The 15,854-nt window shown below is 52.3% G+C and overlaps 1 protein-coding gene, 2 long non-coding RNA genes and 2 gene segments (V, D, J or C); 2 read left to right on the top strand and 3 right to left on the bottom strand.

The window, feature by feature from the left end:
- LOC114108841 (immunoglobulin lambda-1 light chain) overlaps positions 1 to 15,854 on the bottom strand; it is a 469,312-nt gene that overhangs the window by 90,859 nt on the left and 362,599 nt on the right. The gene's annotated exons all lie outside the window — the stretch shown is intronic.
- Positions 4,909 to 5,630, bottom strand: LOC121816875 (immunoglobulin lambda variable 2-11-like). The segment is given in 2 exon segments: positions 4,909 to 5,426; positions 5,542 to 5,630. Coding segments are annotated over 2 exon segments (549 nt in total).
- LOC121816886 (uncharacterized) lies at positions 4,997 to 7,355 on the top strand. The gene is made up of 3 exons (XR_006056596.1): positions 4,997 to 5,076; positions 6,751 to 6,856; positions 7,080 to 7,355. It is a non-coding gene; the product is annotated as an uncharacterized LOC121816886 (long non-coding RNA).
- LOC121816885 (uncharacterized) lies at positions 9,113 to 15,424 on the top strand. Its single transcript, XR_006056595.2, has 4 exons — positions 9,113 to 9,432; positions 12,991 to 13,151; positions 14,819 to 14,924; positions 15,149 to 15,424. It is a non-coding gene; the product is annotated as an uncharacterized LOC121816885 (long non-coding RNA).
- Positions 13,029 to 13,698, bottom strand: LOC121816877 (immunoglobulin lambda variable 2-11-like). The segment is given in 2 exon segments: positions 13,029 to 13,501; positions 13,617 to 13,698. Coding segments are annotated over 2 exon segments (504 nt in total).

Here is a 15,854-nt window from a genome sequence, read left to right as displayed (position 1 = left end):
TGGCCAAAATACTGGAGCTTCAGCTTTAGCATCATTCTTTCCAAAGAAATCCCAGGGCTGATCTCCTTTAGAATGGACTGGTTGGTATTCCTTGCAGTCCAAGGGACTCTCAAGAGTCTTCTCCACCACCAAGTTCAAAGCATCAATTCTTCGGCGCTCAGCTTTCTTCACAGTCCAACTCTCACATCCAACATGACACAGGAAAACCATAGCCTTGACTAGACGGACATTAGTCGGTTTGAATGTGCTGAGACATTACTTTGCTGTCTAAGGTCCGTCTAGTCAAGGCTATGGTTTACAGACATGAGAGTTGGACTCTAAAGAAGGCTGAGCTTGAAGATTTGATGCTTTCAAACTGTGGTGCTGGAGAAGACTCTTGAGAGTGTCTTGGACTGCAAGGAGATCCAACCAGTTCCTCCTAAAGGAGATCAGTCCTGAGTGTTCATTGGAAGGACTGATGCTGAAACTGAAACTCTAATACTTTGTCCACCTGATGCAAAGAACTGACTCGTTGGAAAAGACCCTGATGCTGGGAAAAGATTGAAGGTAGGAGGAGAAGGGACGACAGAGGAAGAAATGGCTGGATGGCATCACCGACTCAATGGACATGAGTTTGGCTAAACTCCAGGAGTAGGTGATGGACAGGGAGGCCTGGCGTGCTGCAGTCCATTTGGTCACAAAGAGTCGGAATTGACTGAGGGAATGAACTGAACTGAACTGAACTGAACTGAACTGAATTGTTAATATTTTTATGGCAATTTTCCTCATTATGCCTCCATCCTCCATATTAGACGTCAGCTCTCAAGCTAGACAGGGGTGTACCTGGAGGAAAGTTTTGCCGTTTCTTTTCAAAAGCAATTCACAGGTGACATTTTTCTATTTCTGATGTGGACATTCCCCTGCAGCCGCTGGAATTCTGTGTCAAGTAGGAGGTTTATGCACCCCTGGTCCAGGTTGTCACATGGTTATTCAAATATTCTCCAGGGAAATCTTTGTATGAAAATTCACTGTTTTTGTAGGACACACAGAAAGTTCCTCTTGCACCTCTAAGACTTTGGACAGTGGCCTGCTGAGCAAACCAGTGAAACGGTCTGGATTTTCTTTTTTATGGGAAGGAGAAACATATCCAGCCAACAAATCGTGGGTCAATAGCTGTCCAGGTAGCAAGCCAGTTCCTCCCGGGACCTTGTCTCAGAGGAAGACAAGCTTTTGGTGCAATTGAGGTGCTTGCTCTCAAGGCTGGGGCAGCACTTTGAAACAGGTATTCCTGGTGGCCCTCGTCGCTTACAGCACCTACACACGGGCACAGCCTGAGGGCTCTGGGATTCAGACGCAGCTCAGGGCCAGCGTGATATTGCCTCTGAGGTAAGAATTCGAAGGGCAGGAGTGACATGTGGCCAGGCAGTGGCACGGGGAGCTTCTGGGTAATAAATCTGGGTGTTTGCAGCTGCCTGGCCCAGGATGGCGCCCGAGGAGCGGAACAGGATTGACACGGGTGGGTTGAGGCCAGCCCTGACCTTCACTACTTTATCCGGGGCCTGAAGACCTTCAAGGAGGTTCAGCTGCTGCGTGTGGCTGAGGGTCCTCTGGGCCTGAGCCCTGTCTACTGTCACCGTGGTGACCATGCATGCCTTCCCCAGATATCTGCAGATTTTCTGCTGTGCGTGCAGCTCAGGATTTAGGGAGCGGCCTTGATGGGGAAAGGCAGGGGCTGAGAGGGCGAATAACAATGCCAAGTTCCCTGGGGGAGGAAGAGGTTCTTTCTGGTGGACCTTGAAAAGCATTCTCCTGAAGTCTCAGGTTAGAGAGGTCTTGCTTGAAAACGCTGGATCAGCATGGCTGGACGGACCTGTGAAGGTCATCACTGGCTCAGCCTCCGATCTGGTCTTTGTCCCTGGTGTGCTTTGCCCATGGTCAGCTGAGAAAGGAGCTGCTCTTCTCACGGGAAGGGACGCCCCTCTGTGGAGCTGATCCAGGCGCTGGGCTCTGGAAGGACCAGGCGGGGAGGAAGGTGGAGTGGGCTATGCCAGGCTGCTTCAGCCTCCCGTGAGAAGCTGTGAGTGTGAAGCAGGTGCATCGGGCCCGAATATGCAGAGGTCCTCTGCCTTGTCCCCAGCGATGGTGTGGTCCAATCTGCCCCCAAGGATGGACTTAAGAGTGACTGGGGGCGGATGCAGGTGAGGGTGCCTGTCGGCCTGGATGACGGTGTAAGGAAGGGTCTTGAGTCCCCACAGGCTGGGAGCTGACGGCCGAAATGAACAGAAGGAGACACCCACGGGCACCCCTGTTAGGGCCCCTCCCAAGGCCCCTTGCCCAGGCCCCCTCCCCACCGCCCCAGGGCATCCGCCCTGACCTGTGCAGAGGCCCGTGAAGGGGACCGTGGTCCAGGACATGCTGGTGATGCTCCTACACGCGGTGCTCCCTGAGGGCCTCGTGGCTGCGGCCCGCCTCCCGCGCTGTGAACTCTCCCCTGTCTCTCCAGGGAGGAGCAGCCTCGGGCCCATCCCCAGCCACCCAGCTTCCTGCCTGCACCGGGGCTGGGTCCCAGCTGGGGACCCCTGCCCGACCAAAGGGAGGGGGGGTGGTGAGGGCTTCGTGTCTGCTTTCCTCCTGCTGTCACCCACTGTTGCCGGGCATGAGGGCCCTCGTGGCTCCTGAGGCACGCGCGAGGACCACTTTCAGGAAAGGAGAATGGCGTCAGATGAAAAGATACTCAGCTGGGCCATCTCCCACTAACGGAGACAGGGACTCACAGTGCCCCCTGCTGCTGAAAAGTCTGAAAGTCTCCTTTCCCCAGACTCCAGGCCTGATAGACTTGACCATGGGCCTCTGGTTGATTCCCCTCGAAAATAAGCTGCTTCTTTTTTTTTTTTTTTTAAGTACTTTTAGCTCTTTTTTAGAAAATTTATTTATTTATTTATATTTATTTTTGACTGCAGCGAGTCTTCATTGTGGAATGGGCTTTCTCCAGTTTTGGCAAGTGGACAGAGGAACTTGGCGGGCTACAGTCTACGAGGTTGCAAGAGACTTAGCAGCTTAACCACCACCACCACCAACCTGGCTCAAGGCTGGAAATTGATCCAGGCGCTGTGACTTGAGTTAGACTTCTGTTCACTTGACCTAGAAGGCTTTGGAGCAAAGTAGGAGTTTGGCGGTGGTTTAATTGATAAGTTGTGTCCTACTCTTGCGACCCCATGGACTGTAAACACCGCTCTTCTATCCATGGGATTTCCCAGGCAAGAATACTGGACTGGTTTGCCATTTCCTTCTCCTGGGGATCTTCCCCATCCAGGGATTGAACTCTGGTCTCCGGCTGGGCAGGTGGATTCTTTAGCACTGCACCACGTGGGAAGCCACCTCCAAGTGTGGGTAGCAGGTCTTAGAGCACAAATCTACTCTAACCTTACAATCTCCTTAGGTGTTGAGTCCCTTTGTGTTCAGGCAGACAGGTCTGGGTCCTCTAGGTCACTCACTAGTGAGAGGGAAACAGGAAGGAAGGCTGTGGTCTGCAGATGGAGGAAACAGGCTTCCAGTATCAGGCGGTTTCTCTCTCTCTGAAGGGCCGGGAGGAAACAACCCAGAAGTGTCAGCTGTTTTCCTTCTCTCTACAACATTACAAGGAGGTTTCTCTTACCATCTGTGTTGCCATGACAACTCCTGGTTCCATCAGAACTCAGCTTTTCTCAAACCTTGAGCTAAGCAGTGCATTTTTTTAACCAGTGCGTTTTCTTACGGAAATGCTTTTCTTACGTTATGTTAATGATCTATGTATTTACCCTGGAAGTGAAAGTGAAGTCACTCAGTCCTGTCTGACTCTGCGACCCCGTGGCCAGTAGCCTACGAGGCTCCTGTGTCCATGGGATTTTCCAAGCAATCGTCCTGGAGTGGATTGCCATTTCCTTCTCCAGGGGATCTTCCCAACCCAGGGGTCGGACCTGGGTCTCCCCCATTGTAGACAGACACTTTCCTGTCTGAGCCACCGGGGAAGCCTTGTGTTTACCCTAGACTCTTGTTTTCCTTCGAGTTGATTCTGCCTAAGGCTCAGAACCATAATGGCTCAGCAAACCAGTATGTTTTACTCATGCAAATGTTCTCTTGAGCTATATGAATGAGACTATGTGTTTGCTGGGAAACCTAGCTTTCTTTAAGAATCACCTCAAATGTTTTATGGCCTGGGGTGACTTACCTTGTGCCAATATTATCTGAAAATGCATGTTGTGGTTGAGGGGCCTGGTGCCACTCTCTGAGTTTTGAGACATTTCCTTTCAGCAGCCTGCGCATAGGTGCATAACTTCCTGCTAAAAACTAGCAAGGGCCACTCTTTCTGCTTCTGATGTCTATGTCAGACGCTTTCTCTATCTTGTTTACACTTTAATGAAACTTTATTACTCAAGAGCTCTGAGCCATCAAGCCTCGTCACTGGCCCCGGATCGAATTCTTCTCCTCCGGAGGCCAGCAATCCCAGCGTCCTCCTGGCTTTCACTAAGGATCACTGGACTCTGCTTCCAGTAACTAATCAACCAAACCACTGGGACTCCCCTGTACCCTCTGCCCCCCCTGCCAGCTGCAGGCAGCATGAAATGCAGAGTCTGTGTGAAGGGGCCCCAGGTCAGTGAATCCAGCTGGTCCAGCTGTGTTCCACCCACCACTGACCACCTCCTTCCTGTCCGCTGCCCGTTTGGCCTAGGGGTTTCCGTCCCTGTGAAATAGGAGAACCAAGCAGTTCCTGCAGTGCAGTGTCCCTCCTGTGGGTCATAGTCTCTACTCAGCCTAGGAACCTGCTGAGCTGATTGCGGTTGTTGGTCTAGAAGCAAAGAGGGGCAACACGGGTGGGGGCCCAGGGGAGAATCAGTACAGGCCAAGTGGCAGCATCCTCACGAGCCGTGACTATTTTCTTGGGTCACGCTCCCACTCAGATGCTGCTTAAAGAGGAGGGAAAACAACCATGAACCACCGCTTCCTCTTCTCCTCATCCCTGAGAAGGGTCCTCAGGGCCCTCTCAGCTGCTGCCGATTCAACATCAGATGCAGACGAGCTACCAGCAGAGTCAGAGCAACAGGGAGCCTGTGGCCTCAGGTGGGTTTTGGCCTCACTTCCCCATGAACTTGAACCATTGTGCACAGTGTAAGCACTTTTATATGAGCTGCAGTAATAGTCGGCCTCGTCCTCTGCCTGGAGCCCAGAGATGGTCAGGGTGGCTGTGTTCCCGGACTTGGAGCCAGAGAACCGAGCAGGGATCCCTGAGGGCCGTTTGTTGACATTATAAATCAGAGTTTTGGGGGCTGAGCCCGGGAGCTGTTGGTACCAGCCAATATAGTTATAACCCCCGATGTCACTGCTGGTGCCAGTACAGGAGATGGTGACCGTCTGTCCTGGATTCCCAGACACTGAGGCAGGCTGAGTCAGGGCAGACTGGGCCCAGGACCCTGCAAAGAGGAGAAACACACTGTGGTCAGTTTCCTGCTGGAGCCCAGGTCACCCTGAGGACAAAGACACCAGGGATGAGTCAGGTCCCCGGGTTCCCTTCCCTGGAGGCCTCACCTGAGCCCTGAGTGAGGATGCTGATGAGGAGCAGAGCCCAGGCCATGGTGGAGACGCCCCAGACGCTGCCTTCTGAGCCCTCAGCCCTGGGCCTGGTCCCCATTGCCCTCTTATCCCCTCCCCCAGAGGAGGGCGGGGCCCCCATGCAAATGTGCTTCCTGCTCCTGCCCCTCCTCACCCCCTCTGCTCACCCTCTCTGACCTGGCCCTTTGTTCTAGATACTTCTCCCTCCCTGGTTAGCAGAACTTCCTGAGAATTAACTCTTTCACATGTTCAGTGAGGACAGACCAAGTCCATGACAGGATGTGGGCAATGAACTTGGGGAATGAACTGTCTTGGTGTCTTTCCACAAGTCACCGTGGTTCCTGGAGGAGAAATCCCAGAATGCCCAGTGGCTGATCCGCAAAGAGAGAACTGGGGCCCCGATGGGTCAAAGCTCCAGCTGCCCCACACTCCAGGAGTCAAATGCAGAGCTGGAAACCATTACCCCTCAGCTCTTTCTGTTTAAAAGCTGTTATTGAGGGACTTCCCTGGTGGTCCCATGGTTACCTCTGTGAGCTTCCACTGCATGGGGCTTGGGTTTGATCACTGGGAACTAAGATCCTGCATACTGCGAGGCACAGCCAAAAAGAAAAAGGAAAAGGAAAAAGAAAAGATTCTATGGAAGTATAGTTGATTTACCATGTAGTGTTAATTCTGCTGTAGAAGAAAGTGGTTCGGGTATACTCACGGATGCATTCTTTCTCCATGTCCTTTTCCAACACGGTTTATCACAGGATAGTGAACACAGTTCCCTGTGCTGTGCATAGCACCTTGGTGTTTATCCACCCAACGGATAAGAGTCTGTCCTGCTTGTCCCAAACTCCCCACGGGTTCCTCCTCACCCCAGCTCCTTCTTGTCCCCCTCTCTTTGGAGAGTCCTCCCTCATGTTCCCCTCCACCCTCTCTCGGCGGTGCTCTGAGTCTGAGACCCGAGCCTGAGCCATTGGCCATCTGTCAGCACTTCTGAAGATGGTTTATTGCAGCGCGAATGCGCTGGGACATAAGAAGGGATCTGGGGAAGCAGCCGCTGACACCTCCCTTGCTGCTGTTGGTTAGGCATCAGGTGGTGTTAACTCTGTGCGACCCCTGCACTGTACCCACCAGACTCCTCTGTCCACGAGCTTTTCCAGGCAAGGATACTGGAGTGGGTTGCCATTTCCTTTCCAGGGTGTCTTCCTGACCCAGAGACTGAACCCAAGTCTCCTGCAGTGGCAGCTGGGTCCTTTACCACTGAAGCACTGGGGAAGCGTCTTGAAGCTTCACGTGGGACAGTGTAAGCCATCCGAACCTTCCCGAATCCTGGCCTTTTCTGCCCCCTGGTGGCTGTAGACTTTGCCAACCAAGCCCAGGGAGGCAGCTGAGTGGCAGCTGGAAATCCCTCCTCCTGCCCTCCCCTTCCCATCCAGCTCAGCACCAGACCTCTCCCTCCAGCCTGCTGCCCTCCCTGCCCCAATCCCCTCTAAGCTCCTGTCTCTTTGTCCTTTAACTCCCTCCAGGACGGGATGTATCACCTGCCCCACCAGGTGGACGGACCGTCACCCAAGACTGCATAACTCATCCCACCACAGCCTAGGCACCAGGTCACCTGGGAGGCAGCTGTTTATACCGAGTGACACACGCTTCAGAAGCACAAGAGACGTGACTCCGTGGCCAATGAAGGGCAAAGCTAAAGGGATCCCCTTTCCAGTTCAAGTCCCACAAAGGCATTCTTTGCCCTCTGTTTTCTTCAGAGAATCATTTACAACCTCACTCTTTAAAACCATGGTCTTGTGTTGGTTTTGTTTTGGTGTTTTTCTGTTTCCACCCTAAAACTCATGAGCACATGCCTTCTTGAGCATCGCACCAGCAGCCGCTCAAGGACAAATGTTTGTTGAATGAGTCTGGGTGAGAGGAAGGAGGGGAGGGCTGAGCCTCCTGTTTCAAGATGAAAAACTTGAGTTTTTATCAGCTCTGTTCCAGGTGAACATCCTAGGTCCAGATGGAACAACAGTATGCTTAAAACTAACATTCAAAAAAACAAAGATCATGGCATCTGGTCCCATCACTTCATGGCAAATAGATGGGGAAACAAAGGAAACAGTGACAGACTTTATTTTCTTGGGCTCCAGAATCATGGTGGACGGTGACTGCAGCCATGAAATTAAAAGATGTTTGATCCTTAGAAGAAAAGCTATGATAAATCTAGACAATGGATTAAAAAGCAGAGACATCACTTTGCTGACAAAGGTCTGTATAGTCAAAGCTATGGCTCTTCCAGTTCAGTTCAGTCGCTCAGTCGTGTCCGACTCTTTGCGACCCCATGAATCGCAGCACACCAGGCCTCCCTGTCCATCACCAACTCCTGAAGTTCACTCAGACTCAGGTCCATCGAGTCGGTGATGCCCTCTAGCCATCTCATCCTCGGTCGTCCCTTTCTCCTCCTGCCCCCAATCCCTCCCGGCATCAGAGTCTTTTCCAATGAGTCAACTCTTCGCATGATGTGGCCAAAATACTGGAGCTTCAGCTTTAGCATCATTCTTTCCAAAGAAATCCCAGGGCTGATCTCCTTTAGAATGGACTGGTTGGTATTCCTTGCAGTCCAAGGGACTCTCAAGAGTCTTCTCCACCACCAAGTTCAAAAGCATCAATTCTTCGGCGCTCAGCTTTCTTCACAGTCCAACTCTCACATCCAACATGACCACAGGAAAAACCATAGCCTTGACTAGACGGACATTAGTCGGTTTGAATGTGCTGAGACATTACTTTGCTGTCTAAGGTCCGTCTAGTCAAGGCTATGGTTTACAGACATGAGAGTTGGACTCTAAAGAAGGCTGAGCTTGAAGATTTGATGCTTTCAAACTGTGGTGCTGGAGAAGACTCTTGAGAGTGTCTTGGACTGCAAGGAGATCCAACCAGTTCCTCCTAAAGGAGATCAGTCCTGAGTGTTCATTGGAAGGACTGATGCTGAAACTGAAACTCTAATACTTTGTCCACCTGATGCAAAGAACTGACTCGTTGGAAAAGACCCTGATGCTGGGAAAGATTGAAGGTAGGAGGAGAAGGGGACGACAGAGGAAGAAATGGCTGGATGGCATCACCGACTCAATGGACATGAGTTTGGCTAAACTCCAGGAGTAGGTGATGGACAGGGAGGCCTGGCGTGCTGCAGTCCATTTGGTCACAAAGAGTCGGAATTGACTGAGGGAATGAACTGAACTGAACTGAACTGAACTGAACTGAATTGTTAATATTTTTATGGCAATTTTCCCTCATTATGCCTCCATCCTCCATATTAGACGTCAGCTCTCAAGCTAGACAGGGGTGTACCTGGAGGAAAGTTTTGCCGTTTCTTTTCAAAGCAATTCACAGGTGACATTTTTCTATTTCTGATGTGGACATTCCCCTGCAGCCGCTGGAATTCTGTGTCAAGTAGGAGGTTTATGCACCCCTGGTCCAGGTTGTCACATGGTTATTCAAATATTCTCCAGGGAAATCTTTGTATGAAAATTCACTGTTTTTGTAGGACACACAGAAAGTTCCTCTTGCACCTCTAAGACTTTGGACAGTGGCCTGCTGAGCAAACCAGTGAAACGGTCTGGATTTTCTTTTTTTATGGGAAGGAGAAACATATCCAGCCAACAAATCGTGGGTCAATAGCTGTCCAGGTAGCAAGCCAGTTCCTCCCGGGACCTTGTCTCAGAGGAAGACAAGCTTTTGGTGCAATTGAGGTGCTTGCTCTCAAGGCTGGGGCAGCACTTTGAAACAGGTATTCCTGGTGGCCCTCGTCGCTTACAGCACCTACACACGGGCACAGCCTGAGGGCTCTGGGATTCAGACGCAGCTCAGGGCCAGCGTGATATTGCCTCTGAGGTAAGAATTCGAAGGGCAGGAGTGACATGTGGCCAGGCAGTGGCACGGGGGAGCTTCTGGGTAATAAATCTGGGTGTTTGCAGCTGCCTGGCCCAGGATGGCGCCCGAGGAGCGGAACAGGATTGACACGGGTGGGTTGAGGCCAGCCCTGACCTTCACTACTTTATCCGGGGCCTGAAGACCTTCAAGGAGGTTCAGCTGCTGCGTGTGGCTGAGGGTCCTCTGGGCCTGAGCCCTGTCTACTGTCACCGTGGTGACCATGCATGCCTTCCCCAGATATCTGCAGATTTTCTGCTGTGCGTGCAGCTCAGGATTTAGGAGCGGCCTTGATGGGGAAAGGCAGGGGCTGAGAGGGCGAATAACAATGCCAAGTTCCCTGGGGGAGGAAGAGGTTCTTTCTGGTGGACCTTGAAAAGCATTCTCCTGAAGTCTCAGGTTAGAGAGGTCTTGCTTGAAAACGCTGGATCAGCATGGCTGGACGGACCTGTGAAGGTCATCACTGGCTCAGCCTCCGATCTGGTCTTTGTCCCTGGTGTGCTTTGCCCATGGTCAGCTGAGAAAGGAGCTGCTCTTCTCACGGGAAGGGACGCCCCTCTGTGGAGCTGATCCAGGCGCTGGGCTCTGGAAGGACCAGGCGGGGAGGAAGGTGGAGTGGGCTATGCCAGGCTGCTTCAGCCTCCCCGTGAGAAGCTGTGAGTGTGAAGCAGGTGCATCGGGCCCGAATATGCAGAGGTCCTCTGCCTTGTCCCCAGCGATGGTGTGGTCCAATCTGCCCCCAAGGATGGACTTAAGAGTGACTGGGGGCGGATGCAGGTGAGGGTGCCTGTCGGCCTGGATGACGGTGTAAGGAAGGGTCTTGAGTCCCCACAGGCTGGGAGCTGACGGCCGAAATGAACAGAAGGAGACACCCACGGGCACCCCTGTTAGGGCCCCTCCCCAAGGCCCCTTGCCCAGGCCCCCTCCCCACCGCCCAGGGCATCCGCCCTGACCTGTGCAGAGGCCCGTGAAGGGGACCGTGGTCCAGGACATGCTGGTGATGCTCCTACACGCGGTGCTCCCTGAGGGCCTCGTGGCTGCGGCCCGCCTCCCGCGCTGTGAACTCTCCCCTGTCTCTCCAGGGAGGAGCAGCCCTCGGGCCCATCCCCAGCCACCCAGCTTCCTGCCTGCACCGAGGCTGGGTCCCAGCTGGGGACCCCTGCCCGACCAAGGGAGGGCGGAGGGGGTGGTGAGGGCTTCGTGTCTGCTTTCCTCCTGCTGTCACCCACTGTTGCCGGGCATGAGGGCCCTCGTGGCTCCTGAGGCACGCGCGAGGACCACTTTCAGGAAAGGAGAATGGCGTCAGATGAAAAGATACTCAGCTGGGCCATCTCCCACTAACGGAGACAGGGACTCACAGTGCCCCCTGCTGCTGAAAAGTCTGAAAGTCTCCTTTCCCCAGACTCCAGGCCTGATAGACTTGACCATGGGCCTCTGGTTGATTCCCTCGAAAATAAGCTGCTTCTTTTTTTTTTTTTTTTTTTTAAGTACTTTTAGCTCTTTTTTAGAAAATTTATTTATTTATTTATATTTATTTTTGACTGCAGCGAGTCTTCATTGTGGAATGGGCTTTCTCCAGTTTTGGCAAGTGGACAGAGGAACTTGGCGGGCTACAGTCTACGAGGTTGCAAGAGACTTAGCAGCTTAACCACCACCACCACCAACCTGGCTCAAGGCTGGAAATTGATCCAGGCGCTGTGACTTGAGTTAGACTTCTGTTCACTTGACCTAGAAGGCTTTGGAGCAAAGTAGGAGTTTGGCGGTGGTTTAATTGATAAGTTGTGTCCTACTCTTGCGACCCCATGGACTGTAAACACCGCTCTTCTATCCATGGGATTTCCCAGGCAAGAATACTGGACTGGTTTGCCATTTCCTTCTCCTGGGGATCTTCCCCATCCAGGGATTGAACTCTGGTCTCCGGCTGGGCAGGTGGATTCTTTAGCACTGCACCACGTGGGAAGCCACCTCCAAGTGTGGGTAGCAGGTCTTAGAGCACAAATCTACTCTAACCTTACAATCTCCTTAGGTGTTGAGTCCCTTTGTGTTCAGGCAGACAGGTCTGGGTCCTCTAGGTCACTCACTAGTGAGAGGGAAACAGGAAGGAAGGCTGTGGTCTGCAGATGGAGGAAACAGGCTTCCAGTATCAGGCGGTTTCTCTCTCTCTCTGAAGGGCCGGGAGGAAACAACCCAGAAGTGTCAGCTGTTTTCCCTTCTCTCTACAACATTACAAGGAGGTTTCTCTTACCATCTGTGTTGCCATGACAACTCCTGGTTCCATCAGAACTCAGCTTTTCTCAAACCTTGAGCTAAGCAGTGCATTTTTTTAACCAGTGCGTTTTCTTACGGAAATGCTTTTCTTACGTTATGTTAATGATCTATGTATTTACCCTGGAAGTGAAAGTGAAGTCACTCAGTCCTGTCTGACTCTGCGACCCCGTGGCCAGTAGCCTACGAGGCTCCTGTGTCCATGGGATTTTCCAAGCAATCGTCCTGGAGTGGATTGCCATTTCCTTCTCCAGGGGATCTTCCCAACCCAGGGGTCGGACCTGGGTCTCCCCCATTGTAGACAGACACTTTCCTGTCTGAGCCACCGGGGAAGCCTTGTGTTTACCCTAGACTCTTGTTTTCCTTCGAGTTGATTCTGCCTAAGGCTCAGAACCATAATGGCTCAGCAAACCAGTATGTTTTACTCATGCAAATGTTCTCTTGAGCTATATGAATGAGACTATGTGTTTGCTGGGAAACCTAGCTTTCTTTAAGAATCACCTCAAATGTTTTATGGCCTGGGGTGACTTACCTTGTGCCAATATTATCTGAAAATGCATGTTGTGGTTGAGGGCCTGGTGCCACTCTCTGAGTTTTGAGACATTTCCTTTCAGCAGCCTGCGCATAGGTGCATAACTTCCTGCTAAAAACTAGCAAGGGCCACTCTTTCTGCTTCTGATGTCTATGTCAGACGCTTTCTCTATCTTGTTTACACTTTAATGAAACTTTATTACTCAAGAGCTCTGAGCCATCAAGCTCGTCACTGGCCCCGGATCGAATTCTTCTCCTCCGGAGGCCAGCAATCCCAGCGTCCTCCTGGCTTTCACTAAGGATCACTGGACTCTGCTTCCAGTAACTAATCAACCAAACCACTGGGACTCCCCTGTACCTCTGCCCCCCTGCCAGCTGCAGGCAGCATGAAATGCAGAGTCTGTGTGAAGGGGCCCCAGGTCAGTGAATCCAGCTGGTCCAGCTGTGTTCCACCCACCACTGACCACCTCCTTCCTGTCCGCTGCCCGTTTGGTCTAGGGGTTTCCGTCCCTGTGAAATAGGAGAACCAAGCAGTTCCTGCAGTGCAGTGTCCCTCCTGTGGGTCATAGTCTCTACTCAGCCTAGGAACCTGCTGAGCTGATTGCGGTTGTTGGTCTAGAAGCAAAGAGGGGCAACACGGGTGGGGGCCCAGGGAGAATCAGTACAGGCCAAGTGGCAGCATCCTCACGAGCCGTGACTATTTTCTTGGGTCACGCTCCCACTCAGATGCTGCTTAAAGAGGAGGGAAAACAACCATGAACCACCGCTTCCTCTTCTCCTCATCCCTGAGAAGGGTCCTCAGGGGCCCTCTCAGCTGCTGCCGATTCAACATCAGATGCAGACGAGCTACCAGCAGAGTCAGAGCAACAGGGAGCCTGTGGCCTCAGGTGGGTTTTGGCCTCACTTCCCCATGAACTTGAACCATTGTGCACAGTGTAAGCACTTTTATATGAGCTGCAGTAATAGTCGGCCTCGTCCTCTGCCTGGAGCCCAGAGATGGTCAGGGTGGCTGTGTTCCCGGACTTGGAGCCAGAGAACCGAGCAGGGATCCCTGAGGGCCGTTTGTTGACATTATAAATCAGAGTTTTGGGGGCTGAGCCCGGGAGCTGTTGGTACCAGCCAATATAGTTATAACCCCCGATGTCACTGCTGGTGCCAGTACAGGAGATGGTGACCGTCTGTCCTGGATTCCCAGACACTGAGGCAGGCTGAGTCAGGGCAGACTGGGCCCAGGACCCTGCAAAGAGGAGAAACACACTGTGGTCAGTTTCCTGCTGGAGCCCAGGTCACCCTGAGGACAAAGACACCAGGGATGAGTCAGGTCCCCGGGTTCCCTTCCCTGGAGGCCTCACCTGAGCCCTGAGTGAGGATGCTGATGAGGAGCAGAGCCCAGGCCATGGTGGAGACGCCCCAGACGCTGCCTTCTGAGCCTCAGCCCTGGGCCTGGTCCCCATTGCCCTCTTATCCCCTCCCCCAGAGGAGGGCGGGGCCCCATGCAAATGTGCTTCCTGCTCCTGCCCTCCTCACCCCCTCTGCTCACCCTCTCTGACCTGGCCCTTTGTTCTAGATACTTCTCCTCCCTGGTTAGCAGAACTTCCTGAGAATTAACTCTTTCACATGTTCAGTGAGGACAGACCAAGTCCATGACAGGATGTGGGCAATGAACTTGGGAATGAACTGTCTTGGTGTCTTTCCACAAGTCACCGTGGTTCCTGGAGGAGAAATCCCAGAATGCCCAGTGGCTGATCCGCAAAGAGAGAACTGGGGCCCCGATGGGTCAAAGCTCCAGCTGCCCCACACTCCAGGAGTCAAATGCAGAGCTGGAAACCATTACCCTCAGCTCTTTCTGTTTAAAAGCTGTTATTGAGGGACTTCCTGGTGGTCCCATGGTTACCTCTGTGAGCTTCCACTGCATGGGGCTTGGGTTTGATCACTGGGAACTAAGATCCTGCATACTGCGAGGCACAGCCAAAAAGAAAAAAGGAAAAGGAAAAAGAAAAGATTCTATGGAAGTATAGTTGATTTACCATGTAGTGTTAATTCTGCTGTAGAAGAAAGTGGTTCGGGTATACTCACGGATGCATTCTTTCTCCATGTCCTTTTCCGACACGGTTTATCACAGGATAGTGAACACAGTTCCCTGTGCTGTGCATAGCACCTTGGTGTTTATCCACCCAACGGATAAGAGTCTGTCCTGCTTGTCCCAAACTCCCCACGGGTTCCTCCTCACCCCAGCTCCTTCTTGTCCCCCTCTCTTTGGAGAGTCCTCCTCATGTTCCCCTCCACCCTCTCTCGGCGGTGCTCTGAGTCTGAGACCCGAGCCTGAGCCATTGGCCATCTGTCAGCACTTCTGAAGATGGTTTATTGCAGCGCGAATGCGTTGGGACATAAGAAGGGATCTGGGGAAGCAGCCGCTGACACCTCCCTTGCTGCTGTTGGTTAGGCATCAGGTGGTGTTAACTCTGTGCGACCCCTGCACTGTACCCACCAGACTCCTCTGTGCACGAGCTTTTCCAGGCAAGGATACTGGAGTGGGTTGCCATTTCCTTTCCAGGGTGTCTTCCTGACCCAGAGACTGAACCCAAGTCTCCTGCAGTGGCAGCTGGGTCCTTTACCACTGAAGCACTGGGGAAGCGTCTTGAAGCTTCACGTGGGACAGTGTAAGCCATCCGAACCTTCCCGAATCCTGGCCTTTTCTGCCCCCTGGTGGCTGTAGACTTTGCCAACCAAGCCCAGGGAGGCAGCTGAGTGGCAGCTGGAAATCCCTCCCTCCTGCCCTCCCCTTCCCATCCAGCTCAGCACCAGACCTCTCCCTCCAGCCTGCTGCCCTCCCTGCCCCAATCCCCTCTAAGCTCCTGTCTCTTTGTCCTTTAACTCCCTCCAGGACGGGATGTATCACCTGCCCCACCAGGTGGACGGACCGTCACCCAAGACTGCATAACTCATCCCACCACAGCCTAGGCACCAGGTCACCTGGGAGGCAGCTGTTTATACCGAGTGACACACGCTTCAGAAGCACAAGAGACGTGACTCCGTGGCCAATGAAGGGCAAAGCTAAAGGGATCCCCTTTCCAGTTCAAGTCCCACAAAGGCATTCTTTGCCCTCTGTTTTCTTCAGAGAATCATTTACAACCTCACTCTTTAAAACCATGGTCTTGTGTTGGTTTTGTTTTGGTGTTTTTCTGTTTCCACCCTAAAACTCATGAGCACATGCCTTCTTGAGCATCGCACCAGCAGCCGCTCAAGGACAAATGTTTGTTGAATGAGTCTGGGTGAGAGGAAGGAGGGGAGGGCTGAGCCTCCTGTTTCAAGATGAAAACTTGAGTTTTTATCAGCTCTGTTCCAGGTGAACATCCTAGGTCCAGATGGAACAACAGTATGCTTAAAACTAACATTCAAAAAAACAAAGATCATGGCATCTGGTCCCATCACTTCATGGCAAATAGATGGGGAAACAAAGGAAACAGTGACAGACTTTATTTTCTTGGGCTCCAGAATCATGGTGGACGGTGACTGCAGCCATGAAATTAAAAGATGTTTGATCCTTAGAAGAAAAGCTATGATAAATCTAGACAATGGATTAAAAAGCA

Source organism: Ovis aries, chromosome 17 (assembly GCF_016772045.2).
Source record: "Ovis aries strain OAR_USU_Benz2616 breed Rambouillet chromosome 17, ARS-UI_Ramb_v3.0, whole genome shotgun sequence".
Classification (NCBI taxonomy): Eukaryota; Metazoa; Chordata; class Mammalia; order Artiodactyla; family Bovidae; genus Ovis; species Ovis aries.
This window is presented reverse-complemented; position numbering and strand designations above follow the sequence as displayed.